This window comes from Vicugna pacos, chromosome 23, assembly GCF_048564905.1.
Source record: "Vicugna pacos chromosome 23, VicPac4, whole genome shotgun sequence".
Lineage (NCBI taxonomy): Eukaryota > Metazoa > Chordata > Mammalia > Artiodactyla > Camelidae > Vicugna > Vicugna pacos.
The window spans coordinates 12756765-12780462 of NC_133009.1; the positions used below are offsets into that span (position 1 = coordinate 12756765).

Genomic DNA, 23698 nt, shown 5'->3' on the forward strand with positions numbered 1-23698 from the left:
AACTTGAATAGTCATGTCACAAAAGAGGAAATCCAAATGGCCAATAAGCATACTAAAAAGATGTTCACTTTAGTAATCAAGGAATTAGAAACTAAAACTACAACTTCTAAACTGACAGAAAGGTAGAAGTCTGACAATTCTATGTGTTGACAAGAATGTGGATCAATGGGTGCTCTCATACACAACTGCTGGGAATATAAATTGTTTCAGTCAGTTTGAAAAACAACATCTGGTAAAGGTGAAGATACACACAGTCTGTAAGTTAGTACATTTACTCTCAGGTATACACTCTAAAGAAACTCTTGCACACAAACAGAACAATGTTCATAGCAGCACTGTTTGCAAGAGTCTCATGTTAGAAATAACTCATCGAGAGCAAACAAACTGTGGTCCATCCATATAATGGAATACTATACAGTCAGCCCTCTGTATCCATGACTTCCCCATCCTCAGGTTCAATCCACAGTAGATTAAAAATAGTGGGGGGGGGGGCAATTTCAGAAAGTTCCAAAAAGCAAAATTTGAATTTTTACTGTGCTAGCAACTATGTACACTGAATTTACATTTTATTTATAACGATTTACCTAGTATTTACATCTTATTAGTAAGTAATCTAGAGAAGATTTAAAGTATACAGGAGGATATGAGTAGGTTATAAGCTAAAACTACACTATTTTATATAAGGAATCTGAGCATCTGAGGATTTTGGATTCCAGCAGGGGTCCTGGAACAAATCCCCCACAGATACTGAGGGACAACCGTACAGCGATTAAAGGGAAAGAACATGCAACCACATGGATGAGTCTCATTAGTGTAATGTTGCACAAAAGAGTAAAAACAAACTAAATAATATTTTTTTGGGAGGCATACATATATGTGATCAAACTATAAAGGGCAAAGAAAGAATTATCATAAAATCCAAGACAGTGGTTTCCTTTGGGTGGGTGTTAAGGCTCTGATGAGGGAGAACCATGGGAGGGAAAGGAAGCAGGGCTCTGTGATTTTGCAGTGCTGTTTCTAGCTGGATGGTGGTTAGGTGGGTTTTCACTTCCAATTATGATTTAAACTATTAACTATATATTTTACATACTTTTCTGCATGTATAATCTCACAGTAAGGAAAGAAATGAGATGGAATAATACAGTGCTCTCACTGGGTTTGATTTCCTAAAGTGGCTAAGCACATTCTCTTCTTGGACAGTATGTTTAGTAGAAAAAAAGCACCAGAGGACAGAGCACTCTTAATTAGATTCTTAATTAAGTCCTCTTTAGAAGCTCTCTTAAGCATATTAAGTCTCTCCGAATCCTAATTTGCTATCTATTAAATGCAAATACTAATAACTGCCCTTATCTCTTGGGACATTTGTGACTATCAATTATAACACATTGAAATATGCTTAGAAAATTGCAAACAAACAAAAAATAAACACAGCAGCTTAGTTTTCATAATCTGAAATTCAAAGGTTTTTGTTACACCATAGCTTCGATGATACCAAGAGATAATAAAATCCATGAAAATAAAGGTTGACTTCTAACAATTTTCCATTTCACTTTAAGTAGCATTTTTTAAAAAGTGGTGCATCTATTATCAGTAATGGGAAAACAAATAGGGTTCCACCTTGAGAAAAGATAAAATATAAAACAATCTAACCTAAAAAATGCTTTAAAAGATGTCACATTAAAAGTCTAGAGATTGAGATCTGCTCTGGTATTTACAAAAGAAAACTTAAAAATGTCTTTTCTGGGGAGGAAGAATATAGCTCAAGTGGTAGAGTCCATGCCTAGCATGCACGAGGTCCTGGGTTCAATCCTGAGCGCCTCCTCCAAAGATAAATAAAAAAGTAAATAAACCTAATTACCGCTCCCCCACAAAAAAACCTCTAAATTAAAAAAGAAAGTCTTTTCCTTCCTGTGAAAAGGAGAAATATACTTTGCCAAGTTACCCATCCAGCACCTTTTCCCTAATAAATCATAGTGAGCAACAAAATTGTTCTCCCTACACTGAGTAAAGATAACAGGAATAAAATAAACAATTTAATTGGGCTTCTCAATTAGCCTTGGCATTGTAATGTGACAATTAAAAAGAAACTGAGAGGCAACTCTAATTCACTAAAATAAAACTTAAACATTAAAGGAAATAAGTTTTTCAGTTAGTAATATCTTTGCACGGTGACAACATTGTAACTAGACTTGTCGTGGTGATCATTTTGAAATGTACAGAAAAAAATCACCATGTTGTATAACAGGAATTAATGTAGTGTTGTAGCTCAATTACACTTCAAAAACAAAACAGACAAACAGACAAACAAATTCACAGAAAAAGATCAGATTTATGGTTTCCAGAGTCAGGGGAAGTTGGATGAAGGCAATCAAAAGGCACAAACTTCCAGTTGTAAGTACTAGGGAAGTAATGTACAACATGATAAATACAACTAACACTGCTATACGTTGTATATGAAGTTGTTAAGATAGTAAATCCTCAGAGTTCTTATCACACACAAAAAATTGTTTTCTATTTCTTTAATTCTATATCTATATGAGATGATGGATGCTCACTAAACTTATTGCAATAATCATTTCATGATGTAAGTCAAATCGTCACGCTGCACACTTTAAAGTGCTGTATGTCAATTACATCTCAATAAAACTGGAAAATAAAATAGGGAAAAAAATGAAGGATAGACGCTTTATATATTTACTTTGTCACTTATAACTTCTGCCACAACTATCAACAATGCTTTTAGAAATTCTTCATATTCAAACACTTAGAAGATAATAAAGACGATACAAAAATATAAAGCAAAACAATTTGCTCTCTTACAATGCTGTATTATTTTTCTGTATAAAATATTAATGTTCAAAGTTCTACATACCTGAATGTTTTCCCTACTCCAAGTATGTGGTGTTTTATTGGCAAGTAATTTCAGATCTTGAATAGCAAGTCTCTTTACTGCTTTCCTGGGGTCGTTCTTCAAATACTGCAATAGAAGCTGAATCTATAAAGGAAGTAAGTCACTCCATGAATACTGTCACTGAAATTATCATTAGGGATGCAGTGTAGTTTAGTGAAACTTTAGATTTGAGACAGGGCTCAGGTCAAATTATAGCCTTGTCATTCATTTGCTATGTGCCCATGTTTGGGCCTCTTTCTCCTCATGTATAAAAATATACCATCATTTATCTTGCAAGGTTCTAGCACAAGACCCGGCCTTTAACACTCAATTCTTCCTTTTTTTTTTTTTACTGCCAATTCCATGCTCTGCTATGTAACCTCACCCCCACCTCATTTTCTTCAAGGGTTCCCCAAAATCAGTACTTTGAATATAGAGAAGGAAAAAGCAAGCAAAAGGATATTATGTTAATGTATATATCTATACCTATAAATATATATATCTCTCCTAAAAGGATCTTAGTATTATCAAAACATATAGGTTGCTTTTTTTTTTTAACATATACTTAATACATAAGTTTACTGAAGAAAAGGCAGTTTAAAGAAAACTGAAATTACCTGCTTAGGTGTATCAACCAAAGACGAAGCTGCCAGCAGAGTAAAAGTGTGCAAGGAAACAATCACCATTTTGGTGGAAGGATAGGATGTGACCAGCTGCTGTAAAAGCTGACGAGCACTGGATGCCAAGATTGCATCGTGGTGCATGTGCTGCAGGATGGGGATCAACTTCAGCTTCAAGTCTACTGGTGTGGCTAAACCTAGATGCACAAAGAATGCTCAGAGATTTCTGATTACCATCCTTGATCATATTTCACATTTGAAAGGTCTGATTCAATTAGTAAAAGGACCGTTTAAAAACATACAGTATTATGTTTATAACATTAAAGATAATTATACTAGAGTGAATCAATAAGTTCAACAGCTTTTTTCAAAAGTGTTTACCTTAACATTAATTTTGGGGTGATTATAAAGCTGCATGCTGATAGTAGAAAAGGCACAGTAGAAAGCAGTCATATTTACTGCCTATTTCTTCTCACAGCATACTAAAAAGATATACAGATATGTGTATACATATACACATATACTCAACAGCTACAATTTGATTTTATTTACAATTTTAATTATTTCCTTCAATATTAAGTCAAGATCAGGTTGTGAACAAACTGCATATGGAGTGTTTTTGAAGTTCTCTGAACTTTGTGTAGCAATGCCTTTCTTTACTGCCTACACAGCTGGAACTCCATGGAGATAACTCCAAAGCATCTTTTCCTATTCAACACTGGAGCTAAATAAATAAGTCTTTTCTTCTACAGCATGGTTTTGCAGTGACAGTGAACAAAAAATTGTCAACAAAAAATTGTCAATCATAATGTACTACACAAATGCCAAAAGCTAATTTATCTCTGCAGATCACTGGTTTTGCCATTCTGAAATAACCATTAATGTGAATACATAATAGCATTTCAACATCCGAGAGGCTGACATCAACTAACTCCCTTACCCTACAGTTTCCCTTTGAGTTTAGCCAAAGCAAAGAACCCCAGGGGATGGGAGAGAAGAATTAGGTTAGAGTATCTGCCTCCCTGGTTTTCTCTCTGCAGGATCATATCATGCTTATGTTATTGTTTTGATCCTTAAGGACTGAATGCATTTGACCCTGCTGACCATTCTATCTTTGAAACTCTTTCTAAATGGCTTCTGCTTTTTCACACTCTTCCTGGTTTTTGTCCTTTCTCTGGCTGTTCTTTCTCTGTCTCTTGGTATTCTCCTCTTTTATCCACATTTTAATTTCTGGTGTTCCTGGGGGCTGGTAATAAATTATCTTCTTACCCTAAGTACTTTCTTCTCTGAGTGAGCTGATACAGTCCCATGGCTTCTACTATCAGTTATATGCCTTTAAAGACCACCTTCCCTGCTCCTCCCTGCCCCCTGAACTTCAGATTGTACATCCCATTACCCTCTGGTCACCTCCATTGGGAAGTCTCAGAAGTATTTTGTACTTAATAGGCCCCAAAGAGAACTTTTGACCTTCGCCATGAAATTGCCCCTCCAAACTTCTCCCATTGCAGGATATGATAACTCCATCATTACAGCTCTCAGACCTTGGAGTCTTCCCCAATTCCCTTATTTCTCCCACACTCATATCCAAGTTTATTAACATATCTTGTTGGTTTCTATCTTCAGAATATAACCCAAATCTGACTATGTCTTTTTTCCTTCATTGCTATCACACTGGTCCATTTCCACCACCTCTTAACTGGATCATTGCAAAAGTCTCCTAAGTATTTTCCATTCTTAGACCTTTCCCCATGGCAGACTGCTGTCTCAAATCTCCCTTCTCTGCAAGTCTATTCTCAATCCAGTAGTCAGAGAGATTCTTTGAGTTTATAGACATTTTTACTGAAGGTTTAGTGAGACTCAAGATTTTACTTTGCAGAAACACAAGCAGCTTAAAATTATTCTTAAGAAAAAAAGATTAAAAAATTAACATAAGGAGATGATCCTAGCCTTAACATGTATCTTTCTTTAAAAAAAAAAAAGGTCAAAATTAAATATAAGGATACTTCTTTATTCCTAAAACTCACCCCCCACTTTTGTATCTTGGTCTCCAATCTTCCTCCACCTTGACCCGACTCCTACCCACCTACCCCAGTGCTTTTCTCCTTTACCACACTCTACCTCTTAATTATTGTCCATTTGCTTTGAGTTTTTTTTACAAATAAAACTTACAAAACAATAATGAATCTTAAATATGCTATTAATGAATTTCTACATAAGAATATACCCGTGTAACCACCACTTACAGAGAATCCTCAGCACCCCAGGAGGCTCACCTGTATAGCTTACATCAACTCCCTTCCTATTTGCCCTGTTTGGGTTAAGTCAGTGGAGAGCCCCAGCAGATGGGAAAAGAAGAGTGAGGTCAGAGTGTTTATTCCTTGGTTCCTTCTCTGCAGGGTCGTATCAGGTCACATCACACTGAAGGTCAGTTTTTCGAAGTGGCTCTCTTGACATGACGCCAGGTTCTGGTAACCACTCACTCCCTCTCCTGCACCACAGACGGGTACGGAACTACCTTATCTCCTAGTTTACCCTGCCCACACCTTTGTAAATGGTTCTTTCATTAAACTCTACTTGAATTATCTCAGTTCAAGTGTGACAACTGTTTCCTGCCAAGATTTTGTCTGATATGGCAGGCATTCAATAAAAACCTGCTCAATGAATGAGTGATGCTTCCTTTTAATGACAGCTTTCTGCAGGGTATCCCTTTTCTGGGGTGGGAAAAAAAAAGACAAAGAAAATAGAGGGGAACAGGACAAAGCTCAATCACTGTATCTTGGTCTTCAATTAAATGATTTTATTGTGGCTCCATTTCCTTTTCTGTAAAATAGACACAATAGGATTACCTCTCCAAGCCTGCCAAGTTGCACAATTCAAAGAATTGCCATTTAGAGAAATACAAAGAAAGTGGTGCTCTCTACAGCTGTGCAATGCTATACCCCAAAGTGTCCTTTTATGAGTATTATGAGGGTAAGTGGGGTAACACATGTGAAGCATGGCATGGAAGATGGGATTAGAAAACTAGGGCTTTGCAGGCTACAGAAAGGAATTTGGATTTGATTTTAGTTGCAATTGGAAGACCCTGGAGATATTCACAGAGTGAAGAGAGTCCCAGAGTTCCTAGCAGCACTTGCTCTCCTCCAGGTCAGAGTGTTCTTCCCCTGTACATGTGCATTTCTCACTCAAATACCACTTTATCAGAGGTCTTGCTTGATCACAATATAGAAAACAGAAATGTCCCCCTTTCCACTCTGCCATCTCCTCTGGGGACTCTCTGTCTTTCTTACCTAACTTTTTCTCCATAGCACCTGTTACGTCACACATTCACTTGTCTATTGCCTCCACCACCCCTTCCACCACTAGAACGTAGGTTACATGAGGGCGAGGACTTTGTTTTGTGCGCTACTGTATCCTAAGCACCTAGAATAGTTCTGGCATTTAGAAGATACTTAATAACCATTATTTGAATGAAAAAAATGAATGACTAGTGACTAGCACATACTAAGTACTTAATAACTGACTAACTAAATAAATAAATACTTATGGGGAAGGGGTGGGAAGGGATAAATTAGAAGCTTGGGATTTGCAGATACTAATATACATATAAAATAGTTAAACAACAAGTTCATAATGTATAGCACAGGAAACTATATTCAATATTTTGTAATAACTTATGGTGAAAAAGAATATGAAAATGAATATATGTATGTTCATGTATGGCTGAAGCATTATGCTATATACCAGAAATTGACACAACATTGTAAACTGACTATACATCTATAAAAATTACATATATATAAAAAAATCCCATTAAATCACTTCATACTATTAAATGAAGTATACATACCTTGAATCATTTCACTGATTTTGTTACAGATTCCTACAGCAAAATCCCTTTGGAAAGAGAAAACAGTGAAAACTTTAAAACCAAAAAATTTAATTTGCTTTAGTTTTCTAAAGACTTCAAAGAAACCAGAAGACAGTCAGCACAGGAGAAAAGCAACACTTCAAATAGTAACTAATATTCCAAAGGTCAGGTGCTGGGGATGGGGTAAGAAACACAACTGAAACCAAAAATCTCTACCAGCAAGTGGGCTTATGCCAATACTGTTCTCATAGTTTTCAAGGAAAGAGCCTCTGATTTATGAGTACTGTTGAATTTCGCATCACTGAGTGACACTGAAAGACTCAAGGTCACTACCTCAGTCTATGTTTTAGGACATGCTTTTAATTAAGAAAAGCTTTTAACATACAAGATGCTTACTTACATAGCAACAAAATATAAGAAATATGGGTACAATCTTACTAAAAGCCAAACTATTTAAAATTAGCCATTTAAAAAATATTACATATGTGTATTTTCTGAGGTGCCACTTTTGAGTCTGTTGCCACCGAAATAACGCAAAATGTTGCAAAAGCTATTAACAAGAATATCTGGGATAAAACATTAATATAAACAAGCATGATACAGACACTATGATTTTAACCATGATAAATGATACATAAGACATGAATTACTTCCCCTCTGTAGGGAAAACCACTGTTCTAAGATATCAGCCTCACGTTCCATAAGAAAAAGTAGGTTGTGAATGGCTTTCGGGTATAAGGCAAGAAGTATATTCGGTACGTAGAGATGACTTGTTTGCACTTCAGAGCCTTCTTGTACTTGCTATTCCTTCTGCTTGGAACATCCTTCCTCTAGACTGCTACCTCTTCTTCAGCACTGTTTCAGCTCAAATGTCACCTCTTCAGTGAGGTCTGCCTTAGTCACTCTACCTAAGCAGCTCACTCAGGTCATCATCACAATGACAGAATTGTTTTATTTTTTATTGCAAAATTGTTTTATTTTTCCAAAACATTAATGAGTACCTGAAACTATTCTGTGTTTACTTAATTCTGTCATTTACCTAACAATAGGGCATTAATCTTTTCCACTCCTGTATTCCAGGTCCCTAAAATAGCATATGAACATGATGAATATTCAGTAAGTATTTCTTCACTAACTTTTATAACAATTCAAAGTTTAAAAATCTTTTATGGGCCTTTAGGGCCAATAAGCTTCAAGTTAAAGCCTGAAGTTTTCTTTCTTTCTTTCTTATTTTGTCTAATAATATTTTTAAAAATTCTTAATGTCAGCATTAAGAATATGTTAAGACTATTAAAAAAATAAGAATATATAGTCTCATACAGTGAGACTAAACAGAATAATCTGGTTTTCCAGATTCTCCACAGCTCCACCTTTGCCCCCTCAAAAAATCAGATCTGACAACACTAGGCATACAGTCCTGCACTGTTACCATCGGCTGGTACCAAGGAGCACCTACCACTTAGATGGTGGTGAGTGTGCTTTTCAGTTCACCACAGTCATCACTAGAGGGCACCGCTCCACTGATGATGCCTCCCTGGTCCCTAAAGGCACCCAGGTTTGCAACTCCTGCTTTGTGACTAGCTCTTTAAAATTAAAACTTTTTCCAGGACAAGGTACCTGTGGTTACGGTAGTAGACAGGTGGAAATAGGATTAAATAAATTCTTAAGATCTTATTTGGTCAGTTACTTTAATTTGTTTAAGATCCAAAATTGATAAGAGATACTAAGACAAAAATCCTACTGGCTGAGATATTTGATCTCAAGCCAGGTCATCATTTCTGGGGGAAGAGGTAAATGCTATCTCAAAAAGATGTATTTCCTTAATTTCACACTCTGATACACTTAGATAGGAGCTTCAGGCTTTCCAATTGCACTAATTTGTTATTTTTAAATATCACAAATATTGAAGCCTGGTATGTTAAAAATTGCTTCTACACAAATTGTCAATTTAAATGTTTGTCTTCAATTCTATAAATGAAGACTCACATTGTTTCTATGTTACTTTGATATTCAACAGCTGATAAAATTAGTTTCTGATGACAACACAAGAGAAAAACTGAACCAAAAATAAAATCTAGTCACTAAATCACAAATTTCTAAATTTAGAAACTAAATTTAGAAAACCATTTTTGGAGCTACTGCAAGTACATAAAGTATATACTTAATCTAATAGATTTAAAGTACTGACACCTTGATAATGGTGATCAGATAGTAACTGTTCAGTAGATAGAACTCCTATCCAATAAACGTAATTTTTAAAAAGCTTTCTCAATATCAGCGACTCACAAAAAGAAAAAAAATGCCAATTTTCAAAAGAGCAAATAGGAATTGTCTTTACTCGGATATTTCTCTTCCTCAATTATTGCCACACCTACTAATTTTGATCATTAAATTAAAGACTATATCTTTCTATTCCCTACTCTCCTTTCCCAGTGAGTAATCCTGAAATTCTGAAAGTTTGATAAGAGCAACTGAAGAGATGAAGATGCCTATAATTAAAATATGAAGAAAGACCATCGGTGATTAACTATTTCAAGTCCCATCCAAATTTAGCAAAGGCTCTTAATGGAAATACTATTTTTTATTTAAAAAAATAACATTTATTAGTCATCTAATTATACAACCAAACTTGCTCCTAGCAGGATATATGGAAATTTATAAAAATATAAAATAAAAATAAGATACCAGCTTACCACCCAGAGACAATACTTCTATATACATCCTTCTAGTCTTTTTTCTATTCCATAAATACACCTTTTTCAACAAATCTTCAATATCATATAAGCTACTATGTAACCTGTTTCCAAATACAATTTTTATTTTTATTTTTTATTGAAGTATCGTTGATTTACAATGTTGTGTTAGTTTTACGTATACAGCAAAGTGATTCAGTTATAGATATACGTATCTATTCTTTTTCAGATTCTTTTCCATTATAGGTTATTACAAAATACTGAATACATTCCCTGCAATATACAGGAGGTCCTTGCTGCTTATCTATCTTATGTATAGTAGTGTGTATATGTTAATCCTGAATTCCTAATTTATCCCTCCTTCATCCAAACATGTTTCTAAAAATATTTGTTAAAAAAGCTGATAAAACATTTCATTGTATGATCATATCTATCAAAGCACACTGGTTGGAATTTAGGTTGCTAATAACTTTTTTGGTCACTGTAACCCTATAACTAGCATCCTTACAAGCAAATGTCAGTACACATTGCTGATTCCTCAGGATAAATTCTTTCAAGTGGATTTTCTAGGTCAAAGGGATGTACATGTGTAAGGCAAAATACAAATTACCAAAATGTCCTCCAGAAAGCAATGGTACTTCTGATATCAGTCATTAAACGGAATAACAGAGAGGATAGTCAAGCAAGCCAAACACAGTAATATAATCACTATAACATTTCATCCCCCCAAAATTATATATATATATATACTGTTTTGTAAGATAGTAGTTTAGGATATGACATTCCAAATGGGTTAGAATTGGTTTCAGTTCAAGTTACTGTGTTTGTCAATACTGTGCATAGCTCTAATGCCAAATGCCAAAAAGCTAAACTGAAGACAAAAAAAAAAAAAAAAAAGCAGCAATTTTGTGTTAGGACTGCATATGTTTGGGGAAGGCTCTTTAGTGGACAAAGCTTCAGCTGCCCAATGAAGCCTTCCCCAGCTATTCTAATTCTATGCTGATCCTGTCTTTCTGGAAACTCTAATTTCATTTACAGTTAATGCCAACATCTGTACTTAGCTTTTCTGTTTTATGGATTTAAGTTTTGTTTTCCCAACATGATTAAACCCTCTTGGAAAGTATACCCTGCCATTTAAATTTTTCTGTATCCTTTAGTGTTTATATATATATATCAATGAGTTACTCCTTCAAAACCTCTTGGGAAGTCAAATTATAAAATGCCTATGCTTACTTTGACTGTGCAGAGAAGTTTGCAGCAGCAAAAACAGCAGCTTCAACCTCTACATTATCATGTGAATCCAGACTCTGACGAATACTATGATGAGCATTCTTCCTCTCGGGAATTATTGATGCCAGGCTGCCCAACATCCTACATAAACAGAGAAACCCAAGAAGGAAGGAAATACAATAAGCTCATGGTCAAAAAAGCAGCAGCAAGATTACCAAAACTAAAGCTTGTAGGTAATGCCATAAATCTCAGGTTAATGAAGTATCAACTTCAGGAATCAAGCAGTGACTCAGATGCGAACACTTTTCTGTAGTTCAGTAAGTCAGAAAAATTAACATGGCTTATCTAACATTAGCAAAAATTTTAAAAAATCATCTTGAAGTACATGCCAAGTACCAAACAGCCCAGAAAAGAAACTTTTGAATTATTAAGGCATCAACATATCAATTTTCCAATATTATACAAAGAAGTCCATTTTAGCAAAGCATTAAGAGTCCAACATTTTTGCTATTAAGCCGATCCAGAAAGTAAAAATATAAGACTTTCCAGTCCTTTTTCCATATCAGTAAATACTGGTACCATGATTTTCTCATTTCCCCTCAACATCAAAGGAAGAGAGGTAGAGGATGCCCTCTGGGGCTCATATCAGAATCTGCAAGGGCGAGGAAGGGGGAGTTTGGAAAAGTGAATTTCAAAAATCCAAAAATTAAACATATGATTCCATAGATAATAGATCTAAAAAGACGATAAGGTTCAAGCTGGACGTAAGGCTTACAAAGTAGAACTCTAACAAAAAAATTTTTTTTAAATGTTTAATGCCAAGAAAGAAAAGAAAAGGCTGAAGAAACTAAGATGGTCATATCTGGCATTTTCCAAGGAGTCCGGATATAAATTATTATACACAAAAATGAGCACGTAACCAAGGATTAATACAGAGAACTGACATGAAACACTAAGAACAAGGTCAGGAGGGTAAAAGTTCAAAATAAACTGAGGCTAAGCCGTATTCAGATTTGAGTTATCAGGTCAGAACATCTACCTATAAAGAGGAATAGTTCAAACACAAGCTGCCAAAACAGTATTCCACATAGTTAGCTGCAAAGCATTTACAGATTGGGATGGTAACTATATTTTTGCATTGAGTCTTAGTAGAAAAAACAAAAATAAATTCTTGATATGCAAAATGATAAAAGTAAGTATACTGCCTTTTTTGGGTACATAATTACAACTCAAATAATCTTGCGGTGACTCATTAGAGTGACAGAGCATACCGGAGTGTGATGGCTCTTGCTACAGGATCATTACTATGAATCACAGAGAAAATTCTCTTTACAAATTCATCCACATTTAGAATCTTCTCCAAATGCTTCTCACTTTGTTGAGTAACTTTAAGAACACAGAGCCTCAGAAAATTGTTCCTATGAAAAACGAGAGAGAAAATTAATTCTACCAATTGAGGAAAGTACTATTTAATTAGAAATCAAAGCAATATTAATGATATTAAATTTTAGCAACAGGACAATGTATTTTGATCTTATTATTCTCTGTCTTACCACTTAAAGATTTCAAGTCTGTACAGTTATTCCTTGGAATCCACTGGTGGGGCAGTGGGGATGGGGCAGACTGGTTCCAGGACCTCCAACCCCCAATACCAAAATCCTTGGTGTTCAAGTCCTTTATATAAAATGGCACAGTACTTGCACATCCTCCCACATACTTTAAATCACCTCTACATAACTTATAATACCTTATACAACGTAAATGCTACGTAAACAGTTGTAAATACAATGTAAATGGTTGTCCACCACAGGAGGAAATTCAAGTTTTGCTTTTGGGAACATTCCATAATTTTTTTTTCCTGAATATTTTTGATCTGTGGTTCATGGAACCTGTGGATGTGGAACTCTTGGATGCAGATGACCAAATGTCCTGAGATGAGTACTAACCATAAGCTGTTTTTAGCAATGCCCGCAGTCCTGTGGCAAGACACCAAAACAGCAATAATGTAAACAGAAGCTCTGGAGCCAAACTAAATCTCCCCAATCATATTATAACCAAGACCAAGAGGTCAAATGGTCTTCCTCCTCTCTCAAGCTCATTCTACATCTTTTCTCCAAGTCTGATCTGGTGTGTATATGTATAAACACATTTGAGTGCACGAACCGGTGGAAGGCACGGGAGAGGGAACAGCAGAGAGAAAAAAGAAGTATGTGTTTATTCAGTGCTTGCTTACATGTTTCAGGCACTTTTCAGTGACTCGTATTCTCATGTAACATGTAATCTCATGTAACATGTAATTTCGTGTTACAAAATAAGCTGTTATACTAAATCAGAAACTTCTCAAAACAATCTGCCCAAAGCTACATATATTTCCAAAGTAAAAGATAATATACCAAGATTGTCTTAATTTGCATTGTCCTGTTTCCCAAAGAAATTAGTACTCTCTGACTTACACTCTTCATTTCTACTTAAAATGAGTTAAATTTCACACCAAAAAGTGTTGCAGATTGCATGTGTGCCCACTAAAATGGTAACAAACTATGTGGAAGTCCTAAAAGGCAAAGAGAATACAGACCACAATGTAAAACAAAGAAATACCGAACAAAGTGCTTTACAACACTGAGGCTTTTTAAAAAAACTCACCCAACTCTGAAAACATCAGCTAACTTTAGGAATGCGGAATTGATGAGAATGGGGAATGGATACTTCTGAAAGAGCCTGGGAAAGCGAACAACCGCTTCACACTGTTCACCAAGTTTACCAGACCTTAGACCTATGAAAAATACAAAAAGGGAAGAAAAGCTTATAAATTTGTGACTACAATACAGAAGACAGCAAATACCAACAGAGTATGACACAGTAAAATTATTTACGTAGTAAAATAACAATCATTCTTAACAATTTTGGAAATGTACAGTTGTGACCTTTTTAAAAATAAAAATGGTATATGAAATAGTAATTTCATAAAGCACCACTTTCAGATATAGAATAATAAAAAAGATACTATTTTTTTTAAAAGGTTGAGCTGATAGACTATTTGAGGCCATAACTAATTTAAAAGGCCTGAAATCGTATTACATATGTTATCTGACCATAATGGAATTAAATGAAAAATCAGTAAGAGAAAAATATCTAAAAATTCCCAAATATCTGGAATTTAACGAATATACTTATAAATAACCAATAAGAAGATGAAATCAGTGAAAGAAGTGAAATTGAATTCAACAAAAATGAAAGCACAACCTGTGGGAGGTAGCTAATGCAGATCTTCAAGGAACATTCCTGATATTAAGTGCTTTTTATTAGGAAAGAAGGGAAGTCTCAAATCAATGATCTAACAAAGGGGCCAAGGGGCCAAGATAACTCTATGTGAAAAGAACACTTTTTTAAACAAATGGTTCTGGAACAACTAGATCCATAAGCAAAAAAAAAGGAAAAGAAAAAAATAAATTCAATCCTTAATTTGCACCATATAGAAAAATTAACTCAAAATGAACCATAGACATAAATATTAAGTGCTAAAGTTATAAACTATATAGAAGAAAATACAGGGGAACTCTTTATAAGCTTGGGTTAAGCAAAGAATTCTTAGATAAAACACAAAAAGTATGAACCATAAAAGTAAAAAAGTGGTAAGTTAAACTTCATCAAAATTAAAAACTTCTGCTCTTCAAAATATACTGTTAAGAGGATAAAAAAACAAGGCACATACTGGAAGAAAATATTTATAGACACATATTTGATTAAAGACTTCATCATGGTTCTTACATCTCAATAATGAGACAACCCAATATTTTAAATGGGCAAGATTTGAAAAATAAAAGCACATAAACAGATGCTCAACATTACTAGTTATCGGAAAAATATAAATTAACAAACACAAAGAGAAACCACTAAATGTCTACCAGAATGGCAAAAAAATTTAACAAGTCTAAAGATGCCAAGTGCTCATGAGGATATGGAGCAACTAAAACTCTCATACACTGCTGGTGGCAATGGGAAACCACACAGTTCTTTGGAAAACAGTTTGGCCATATACACTTACTATACCCTCTGCAACCCTACTTCTAAATATTTATCCAAGTGAATTGAAAACATACATCCATACAAAGATCTGTAAATGCAAATGTTCCCAGCAGCTTTATTCATAATAGCCCCAAACTAGAAACAACCCAAATATCCATCAACTGGTGAATGAATAAACAAATTGTGATATATCCATACAATGGACTGCTACTCAGCAACAAAAAGGAACCAACTACTGATTCATGCAGCAACATGGGAGGATTTCACTCATTACGCTAATGCATAAGATGCAAAAGACTACATACCGTATGACTCTATTTTATATGACATTTTGGAAAAGGCAAAACAATGGGGAGAAAGCAGATCAGTTGTAGCCAGGGGCTAGAGTGGGGGACTGACCACAAAAGGGCACAGGGAAAGTTTTAGGAATGAAAGAACTGTTCTATGTCTTGACTGTGGTAGTGGTTTCATGACTGCATACGTTTGGTGAATTTTATTATACACAAATTACACTTAAATGAATCTGAGTTTTTTAAAACCAACCAAAGAATTAATGTTTAATCTTTAAAAAAATCATTAAGAATGAATAACATTACCTTCAGATATTTCTTTTAGTATTTTGCCATTTACAAAATGCTGATTACATCTGCACACCAATAAGTGCCCTAGAATATCTTTGTTCAGTAAAGTTTGCTCATTGCTAAAAAATGACAACGGAAATGTTTGCCTGAGGTGTAAAACAAAGAATGTCGCTCGCCATTCAGTTTGCTAATGACAAGGGTTAAGTCATCAGCCACTGTCACTGACCTATATAGTACACCCTGAGAGGAATTCAGGACAAAGAACAGGATGAGGCACTCTGCTTTAGGGAAAACAGGCAAAACAGATAGTTATGTTTCAGGAAAAATATTTATGAACCCAGATTCTTGCATCTTCCCACACTTAGAAAAGCACTAAAATGATTAACTGAGATACCTGTTCCTCTAACTAGCAGTCACCTTACACCGAGATGTCTGCTGGACTGCACATACTCCTTAGTCAAAATCATATACGCTGGCCTCTCCCCCTACTTCCTGGGAGCAGTTCCTCAGAGCTATTGAGCTGCTTCCAGGTCGACAGTCCTCAGTGAGACAAAATGAAACTCAACTCACAGCTCTTCTTTTGTGGGGTTTTTTCCTTTCCAGTCCAAAGAGGGCTCTTTACTGGTCGCCACTGAGTCTCAATACAAAAGACAACCACAAAATTAATCTGCACATGCAGTTTCTACAATTTTGTTCCATTAATGTCCTCATGTTAGTTATTTGGCACTTGGAATGTATTTCCACACAGGAAAAAAAAAAGCACTACCAGCACACATAATTACTCCAAAATCTAATAACCACTTATAGATAATAAAAGTTCCTATGGGAAAATTAATTCAAAATTCACTCTAATTTCTAAAAGATATTTAGATATTTTCTTTGCCTGCTCCTTTCTCCCCCCACCTTTCACCCTCCCAACTTCCATACATACAAAAACTGTCACTAGAAGCTATAGGAGTCTTTTTCCCACTAAATGCACAGTGCCAGCAGGGACATTCTAGGCTCATGTAGACTTAAAATTGTTTTTCTAAAGACCTCATTTGAAAAAAGGGGTCAAGGGATGCACAGATAGGGCAGTGAAGGACACAGGGAAGGGGTGAAGAGAAAAGGCAAGTCAGAGATTAAGGTGAAAGAAGAGAGACGGGAGAGATGTGTGCTTACGAATGTGTGCTGGGGGAAGGGATTGCTCGGAAAACCCACAGTGACTGGATTTTTTTTCCTCCTCCTCTTCTCTCTCTCAGCAATTGGGTGATGCAATGGCTAGGAAAGTTTTGTGTGTAGTAAATTAACCTTGGCTGGGATGACAAAGGTGAAGCAGAAAGCAGTCCATATACAGGGAGAAACCTCAACACAGTATGATTTGATTTCCTTTTGCTTGACAAACAGAAGCACAGACCACATTGATTTATTTAAACATGCTGATTTAAAATACACCAAAGTGGATCAAAATGTACCATAATTTTGAATCTGGCCAGAGAAATGTTTTGATTTCTCTAGTGTTGTCAACTTTTATTTCATTAAGATAAAGCAGACCCTCATTCCTGTAACAGGGCCATTAAGTTAAATGAGCTAAAGAACAGTACATTTCTTATCTCCTTAGGATGCCTTAGGAGAGAGGAAATGAGAAGTCAGGGTCAGATGCTTGGGTGCAAGAGAAGAGAGAAGGGCATTAAGACCTATGATTTAGCAACAATGCTAGGCTCGGGCAGTGGGTACCTCGCCTGCTTGCTCTAGGCCAATTTTCACTCCTGCATAAGCCAAGCACCAAAACAGATGCTCAGCCCAATCAGATCTTGTTCTTAGAGGGGTTTAAGAGGCGTTATTCACTTTCTGTTGCCAGCTACAACCAAACTGAGGAAGAAGACCAATGATCAAAAGACCAATGATCCTAAGAATGCCACTGTTAAGGGATTTCTTCCTTTTCAGTGCTGGGGGTTAAACAGTGCTTAATTCAGCTGCAACATGCAGGTAGACTAGGGAGAACTAAAACAAGTTGTCTGTAAGTTGCTTATTCAGTCAGAATCCATTTGGCAGCAGTGAAATTCACCATTCTAAATTTATTTTGCATTTAAAATGTGTAGAACATTTTGTTAGGCTAGTGGTTTATCAGCTCTGGTTCTGCATCAGAAACATCTGTGAAATTTTTCAAAAATATCTATGCTAGGGCTCCTCTCCAAACTACCAAATCTCCGGGGCAGGGGCCCGGGCACCTGCTTAGCTGCTCTGAGAGGGTAGGTAAGTAGATCCTCAAGCTATCTTTTGCCATTTGTATCTTATTTGTCTGGCCTGCCTATACTGGAGTTGAAGGTAGGCTGCTGAATCTGGCCTTCAGGATGATTTTATGATCCGATGTTTTTAAAGGTTTTGAATCCACTGTCAAATATTTAAAATGAAATAAGATTTCACATAAAACCCAAGATTTTTGGCTTTGGGGGGAAAAATGTAAAGATCCGAAATGCCACTGAAGGTGGGAGAATCCTGACCAAGGAAACACTGTAGTATTACAGATCTGTGTCGAAGGCCAGTTTGGGTTTGTACTATTTCTGATAATAGCCATGGATCCTGCTGCATGACCTTCTCCAGCAATTTTTGGCTGCCGCTGGGCACACAGGACTAGAATAGAGCCTTGCATGAGAATTTAAAGAACTGGTAAGAATCTTAATGAAGTTACTGAAATGAGAGACCATAAAATCTAAGCTGCATAAAGAAGTAAAAACCAGAAGGGACTGATAGGAAAGGAAGCAGTGAGGTGAGTATACTGAGGTCTGAATGAAAATAAAGAATGTTTAAAATAGCAGTTAATCATGATGACGGTGCACACCAAGTGCTTATTCTGTGCCAGTCACCCTAATAAGCATTTTACATGTATTAAACTCTCACTATAAGCAGAGAAGTTAGGTATCATTATTGTCCGCATTTTAAATATGAGGACACAGGCAAAGAATAGGTAAGCAATTTGCCTAAGAAACAATAGCTAACAGATGGCAGAGAGAGCATTCAAATCCTGGCAATCTGGTCCTAACTATTACACTAACATACATGTCTAGCAGGCACTAGAGGACAGTGGTTAAGATTAAAGAACAGATATTTTACTGTAATTTCAGATTGGTATAACTCTGAGGGATGAAATTTCAAGGAACTGAAGATAATATAAATTATGGTAAACTTGAGACTTGTGATACATTAATCAAGTTTTCAAAATAGCATACTTTTCTAGGTAGCATCTATCAGGCAGAGTTCTTCGCTGCAAGCAGCAGAAGCTAATTCGGGCTGATTGGGCAGAAAATGAGTTTTTGCTGAGTATTTACTAAAATAATGAACAGTTTTAAGGCTAAACTCCTAAGAACACCTGACTCCATACTGCCAAACTGATTAGATGAGGAAAATGATCGTTGCTGGGAAGCAGCAGATGCTAGAAGTAGCTGTCTTGTCATCTAGGAATGTTGCAGCCGTTTGCTGCTGCCACTGTGCACTATGAACACTGCAGACACTCCTGCTGTCAGGGCAGGGAACACCGAGTGTACCCTTCAACTCTGCCTTCCTGAATCACAGAGCCTGGAGGAGGTTTGTCTGATTGGCAAAGCCTAGTTCACATGGTGTGCTCTTGCAAGGGAAAGAAAGAAAGTTGAGGTTTTACGTCCACCTTGGTGACACATGGCTTGTGATGTGGGCCATTCTTCAAGTATAGGAAGAATGTTCAAAGGATGCTAAAAGACTGTGAACATGATTAATATCCACTTTAAAGAACATTGCTAACACACATTACTATGTAAGGACATTTTAGAATTCGTGGTATACATTTGCTTTAGTTAAGGGGTGAGGATGATTCACAATGTAACCATAACATCTTAACATCTTAAAGTCTATTCATTAAAAATAGGGGAGGGGAGAACTACAAGCACAAGTAGGCACCAAACATTATACCAAGGTAACCTCACAACCCACAGCTTAATAAACTGCTAATGGTAACATCTCAGTAAATTATATTCTAAAAAAAACCTAGAAACAACTGATAGTCAATTCAACTGATGATGCACTAAAAATAAAGCATCCTTCCCCCAAATCTCAGAAATTGTAAACATACATGGTGGGAATGGATGCAACATTGTGCAGTATGCACAAAGAACACTGATTTAGAATCATGAATTAATTTTATGAATACCAATTCTTAGGAATATTTAAAAACTCACTTTTAAGTTACAAGACAGTAGCTCTTAGCCATACATAAAAGTGAATCTATGAATTTCAGGAAGAACTGAAGAAGGGCCTTGGATTTTTGGATCAGTTAATGGTCCGTCAAGGGATTATCAACTAGGCTTTAAGCATCAGTCCTTTATAATGCCAGTTTTTATGTGGCTTTGAGTTGTTAAGAGTCACACCACAGCCTCATATCTACATGACCTTACATGTCCACTTCTCACACTAGGAGACTGAGTTTGGTCTGGAAGCACAGATTCTTCAGAGAAAGATTTGACTGACTGACTGTGGGTCACCTGTGTACTTCTGAATCACTTATGGCATGGAATTAGTCACCTGTTACAAACTTGGCTGCAGAGACCTCTCTCTTTAGTAGCGGATATGGAGGTAATTCCAAGTCCTCGTATTTGTTTATGATAACACCAACTATACCTGTGACAATATGGATAGTGTAAAAGCAATCTGTGGCCTTTTCTACACTCTGAGAACTCAGGTGTTTTGGAACATTAGTGAGGTGATGGCATCTAAGGGGAAAATAAGGGAGAACAGATAGTTGTCTTGATTTACATCAATTTCTTATTTCATAATTAAGTTTTTCATTTAACAGGCCATCAAGTTTTCCATGCAGCATTAAGTTGATCAACACCTGAAGTAGCAACTCCACCCCCTACATTTCCTCCCTTCCCATGGCCCAGGAGCAAGAAAGGGAGCCACTCTCTTCCCCATTGCTCTTTCATCTCACCCTTCCCAAGGTCAGCCTTACAGAAAACAGACAAGCTAAGTGATGTCACTTAAGGGAGACTCTTCCTTTCACCACGGTGAAGGAGATCTTGCATAAGTTTTCCTAAATCATTGGGGCAACTTCCCATCAGCTGGCCTAATTAATAATCTTTAGACTGACAATGCAGAAGTCACGTTAGTGAAAAAGTTACACTAATTAGAGTAACTTAGGTGAGATATGTCCTTTGTAATGCCTATATTATAGAAATGATTATCCATATGATGAAATGTGTCAGATAAATGTAAATTGTACTTGATTGACACTTAACTCTGTATATGCTCTGTCTTCACAGCTCAGTCAGCAGGGTTATCAATTTAAAACTTAAAAAAAAAGGACAACAGAAAGACCTTTATATAGTAGCTAAAGTTATTTTAAAAAATGTAAACCATTCCATGTCTGTCTTCTCCTCAAAAGCTTTCAATGTCTTCCCAATGCACTTTGCATAAAATTCAAACTTCTTGTCCTAACAAGGCCATATTTGATCTAGCCCTGTCTGTCTCCTCCTGTTAGAGTGTGAGCTTTTTGAAGCTGTTTTGTTCACTAATATAGCCCCAAATCTGAGTATAATGCCTAACACAATGAAGGTGATCAGCAAGTATTTGTCAGTGAATGAATGGCTATCACACAAACGATTATTTCTCTGTGGAACTAACTATATCCTAAATAGCTGGAGTCAGCTTTAACAGAGCATCCATTTATTCCTTGGGAGATTAGAAACAAGTAGCTTACAGCCATGCTTCCTTAAAATGCTCAGAACCAAGTGCAACAGGTTATAAATGGCAGCATTTCCCAAGTGTATTTCTTAGGACACTAGTGCTACAGATATTTCTTTATAATGGAGTTCAGCTGTCTCATCTGTATACCTAACTGCCTGCTGAACATCTCCATTTGGATGTCTCAGAGACATCTTAAATTTCACAGTCCCAAAGTGATATGATTTTCATTCACTCAATAAATGGTAATACATACTTGCAGTAGCTCAGAGCAAAAGCCTCTAAGTTTTTCCTGAATCGCACATTCTCGACCAATTCATTAGTTAATCTTACTGGCTCTACTTTCAAAACAAATGCAGAATCTCAGCACTTCATACAGCTTCAATGTAAACACCCTGGCCTAAGCCTCTGATTTTCTTGGACTGTTACAATTCCCTCTTCACTACAGTCCTCCTTCCATATCCATGGGGCATCCATGGATTCAAGTAACCCCGGATCAAATTCTATCTGTAAAATATTCAGGGCATTGCTGGGACGATTGAACATGATCATTTACTTGGTATCTAGGACAGACACATGGTTTACAGTTAAACACTCAACAACCACCCATTTCTTACAAATCTGAACTATTTCAACTTTTAAGAAAAAAATTACATTATATATATATATATATATTTTTTTAACCACAACTGAAAATTTTTAGAAATTACACAAATGTAGATTTCTTATTTCTTCAGACCCCTATCCTGATTCTATTCTACATGACTGTTTTACTGTCATTATGGGATGAGCCCACCTGGGCCAGAGTGGTAGAAAATGTCTTTAGAATCAGTAGGAATATTAGATATCCAGACCTGCAACTGTCACTGAGGAATAAGACAGGCATTATCAGAATGGGGAGGAAAAGATTATGCAATGCTTAAAAACACATTTACTGTTAAGATTTTGTATTTCAGAGGGGAAAAGCCCTATAGTTTTGGTAAGAGAAAGCAAAGCATCAATTTTCTTGGCTGATGGGGATGCACTAAAGATACTGTGGCTCAACCAAAGAAATATCTTATTGGAGTGTTGTGACATTTTTATATTGATCAAAAGGAGTCAAAAGCTTTTTTAAAAAGCCTAAGAAACTCTTATCTAGACCAATCCACTTCAAGGGTTTACAGGTTAAAAAACAAACAAGAGTTCCCAAAAAGTTAATAGTGTCCAAGTCCGGGAACTACGAAGTAGCTCAAAGTGAACCTAAAGAAAGATCCTTCTGACCTCTAGTCCGGTGCTCAACATATTACACATTGGCTACAGTCAATCAAAAATTAACTGTATAACAAGTGACAAAATGTTTCCCCCATTCAATAAAAATCATTTAAGTACACTGAAACAAAGATTTCATTTTTAATACTTGAGTTCTATTCTGGCAAATATCTGCCCTTGCCTTCCATATTCATACCTAAGAAAGAAGGCTTATTTCTTTTGCATACATAAAGGCTTCTTTTGCATACCATTATATCGCTTAATATTTACAACAATCTTGCCAGCTCAATGGTACTGTACCTGCTGTGCAGAGGGAAAAAACGAGGTTAGGTGAAATTAGGTACCTGTCCATGAGCATAAAATGAGCAGAACTGGAATTAATTCAGTCTGCCCAAAGCTCTTTCTACTACACCAAGCACCGCCCACCCCCCATCCCGGCCCCGTAAGGAAACAACTTGAGGAATCTGTATGCAGAGAAAAGAGCAGGGGCTATGCTTTTTGGATAGCCTTGGTCGTATATAACCTCCTAGTAACCCGCAGGTAACAGTCACAGCAGGCAAGTGAATGCTATAAAGTCGGTGCAAGATTTATTACTCAGCATTCTTGGTGAAGACCTGGTCTCAACTGAACGTACTGAAAATTAACCTCGCAACTTCAATTTAGCATTTCTAGAAACTGCTTGGAAAATAGTGGGGGGCTGTGCTCTCAAGTGGTCAAAATGGGACCATCACTGGGGCTCTCTACTTTTTCAGCTGTACAAGGCCAATCCGGTAACGTTGCAATTTTCCTGCAACTGCCCCAAGCGGCAAAACCCCTGGCCTCACCGAAAGCACATGCGCCAGCCCCCGCCC

At 36.3% G+C, this 23698-nt stretch overlaps 1 protein-coding gene across 1 annotated transcript in view; it reads right to left on the reverse strand.

Annotated features, from left to right (window-relative positions):
* Positions 1-23698, reverse strand: part of INTS7 (integrator complex subunit 7) — a 74357-nt gene that overhangs the window by 50232 nt on the left and 427 nt on the right. The window contains exons 2-7 of the mRNA XM_006198745.4: positions 13945-14074; positions 12573-12719; positions 11305-11442; positions 7358-7404; positions 3508-3707; positions 2873-2995 (exon numbers count right to left, since the gene is read on the reverse strand). Of these exons, the coding sequence (XP_006198807.1) occupies positions 2873-2995; positions 3508-3707; positions 7358-7404; positions 11305-11442; positions 12573-12719; positions 13945-14074 (785 nt within the window). The remainder of the gene's footprint in view (positions 1-2872; positions 2996-3507; positions 3708-7357; positions 7405-11304; positions 11443-12572; positions 12720-13944; positions 14075-23698) is intronic.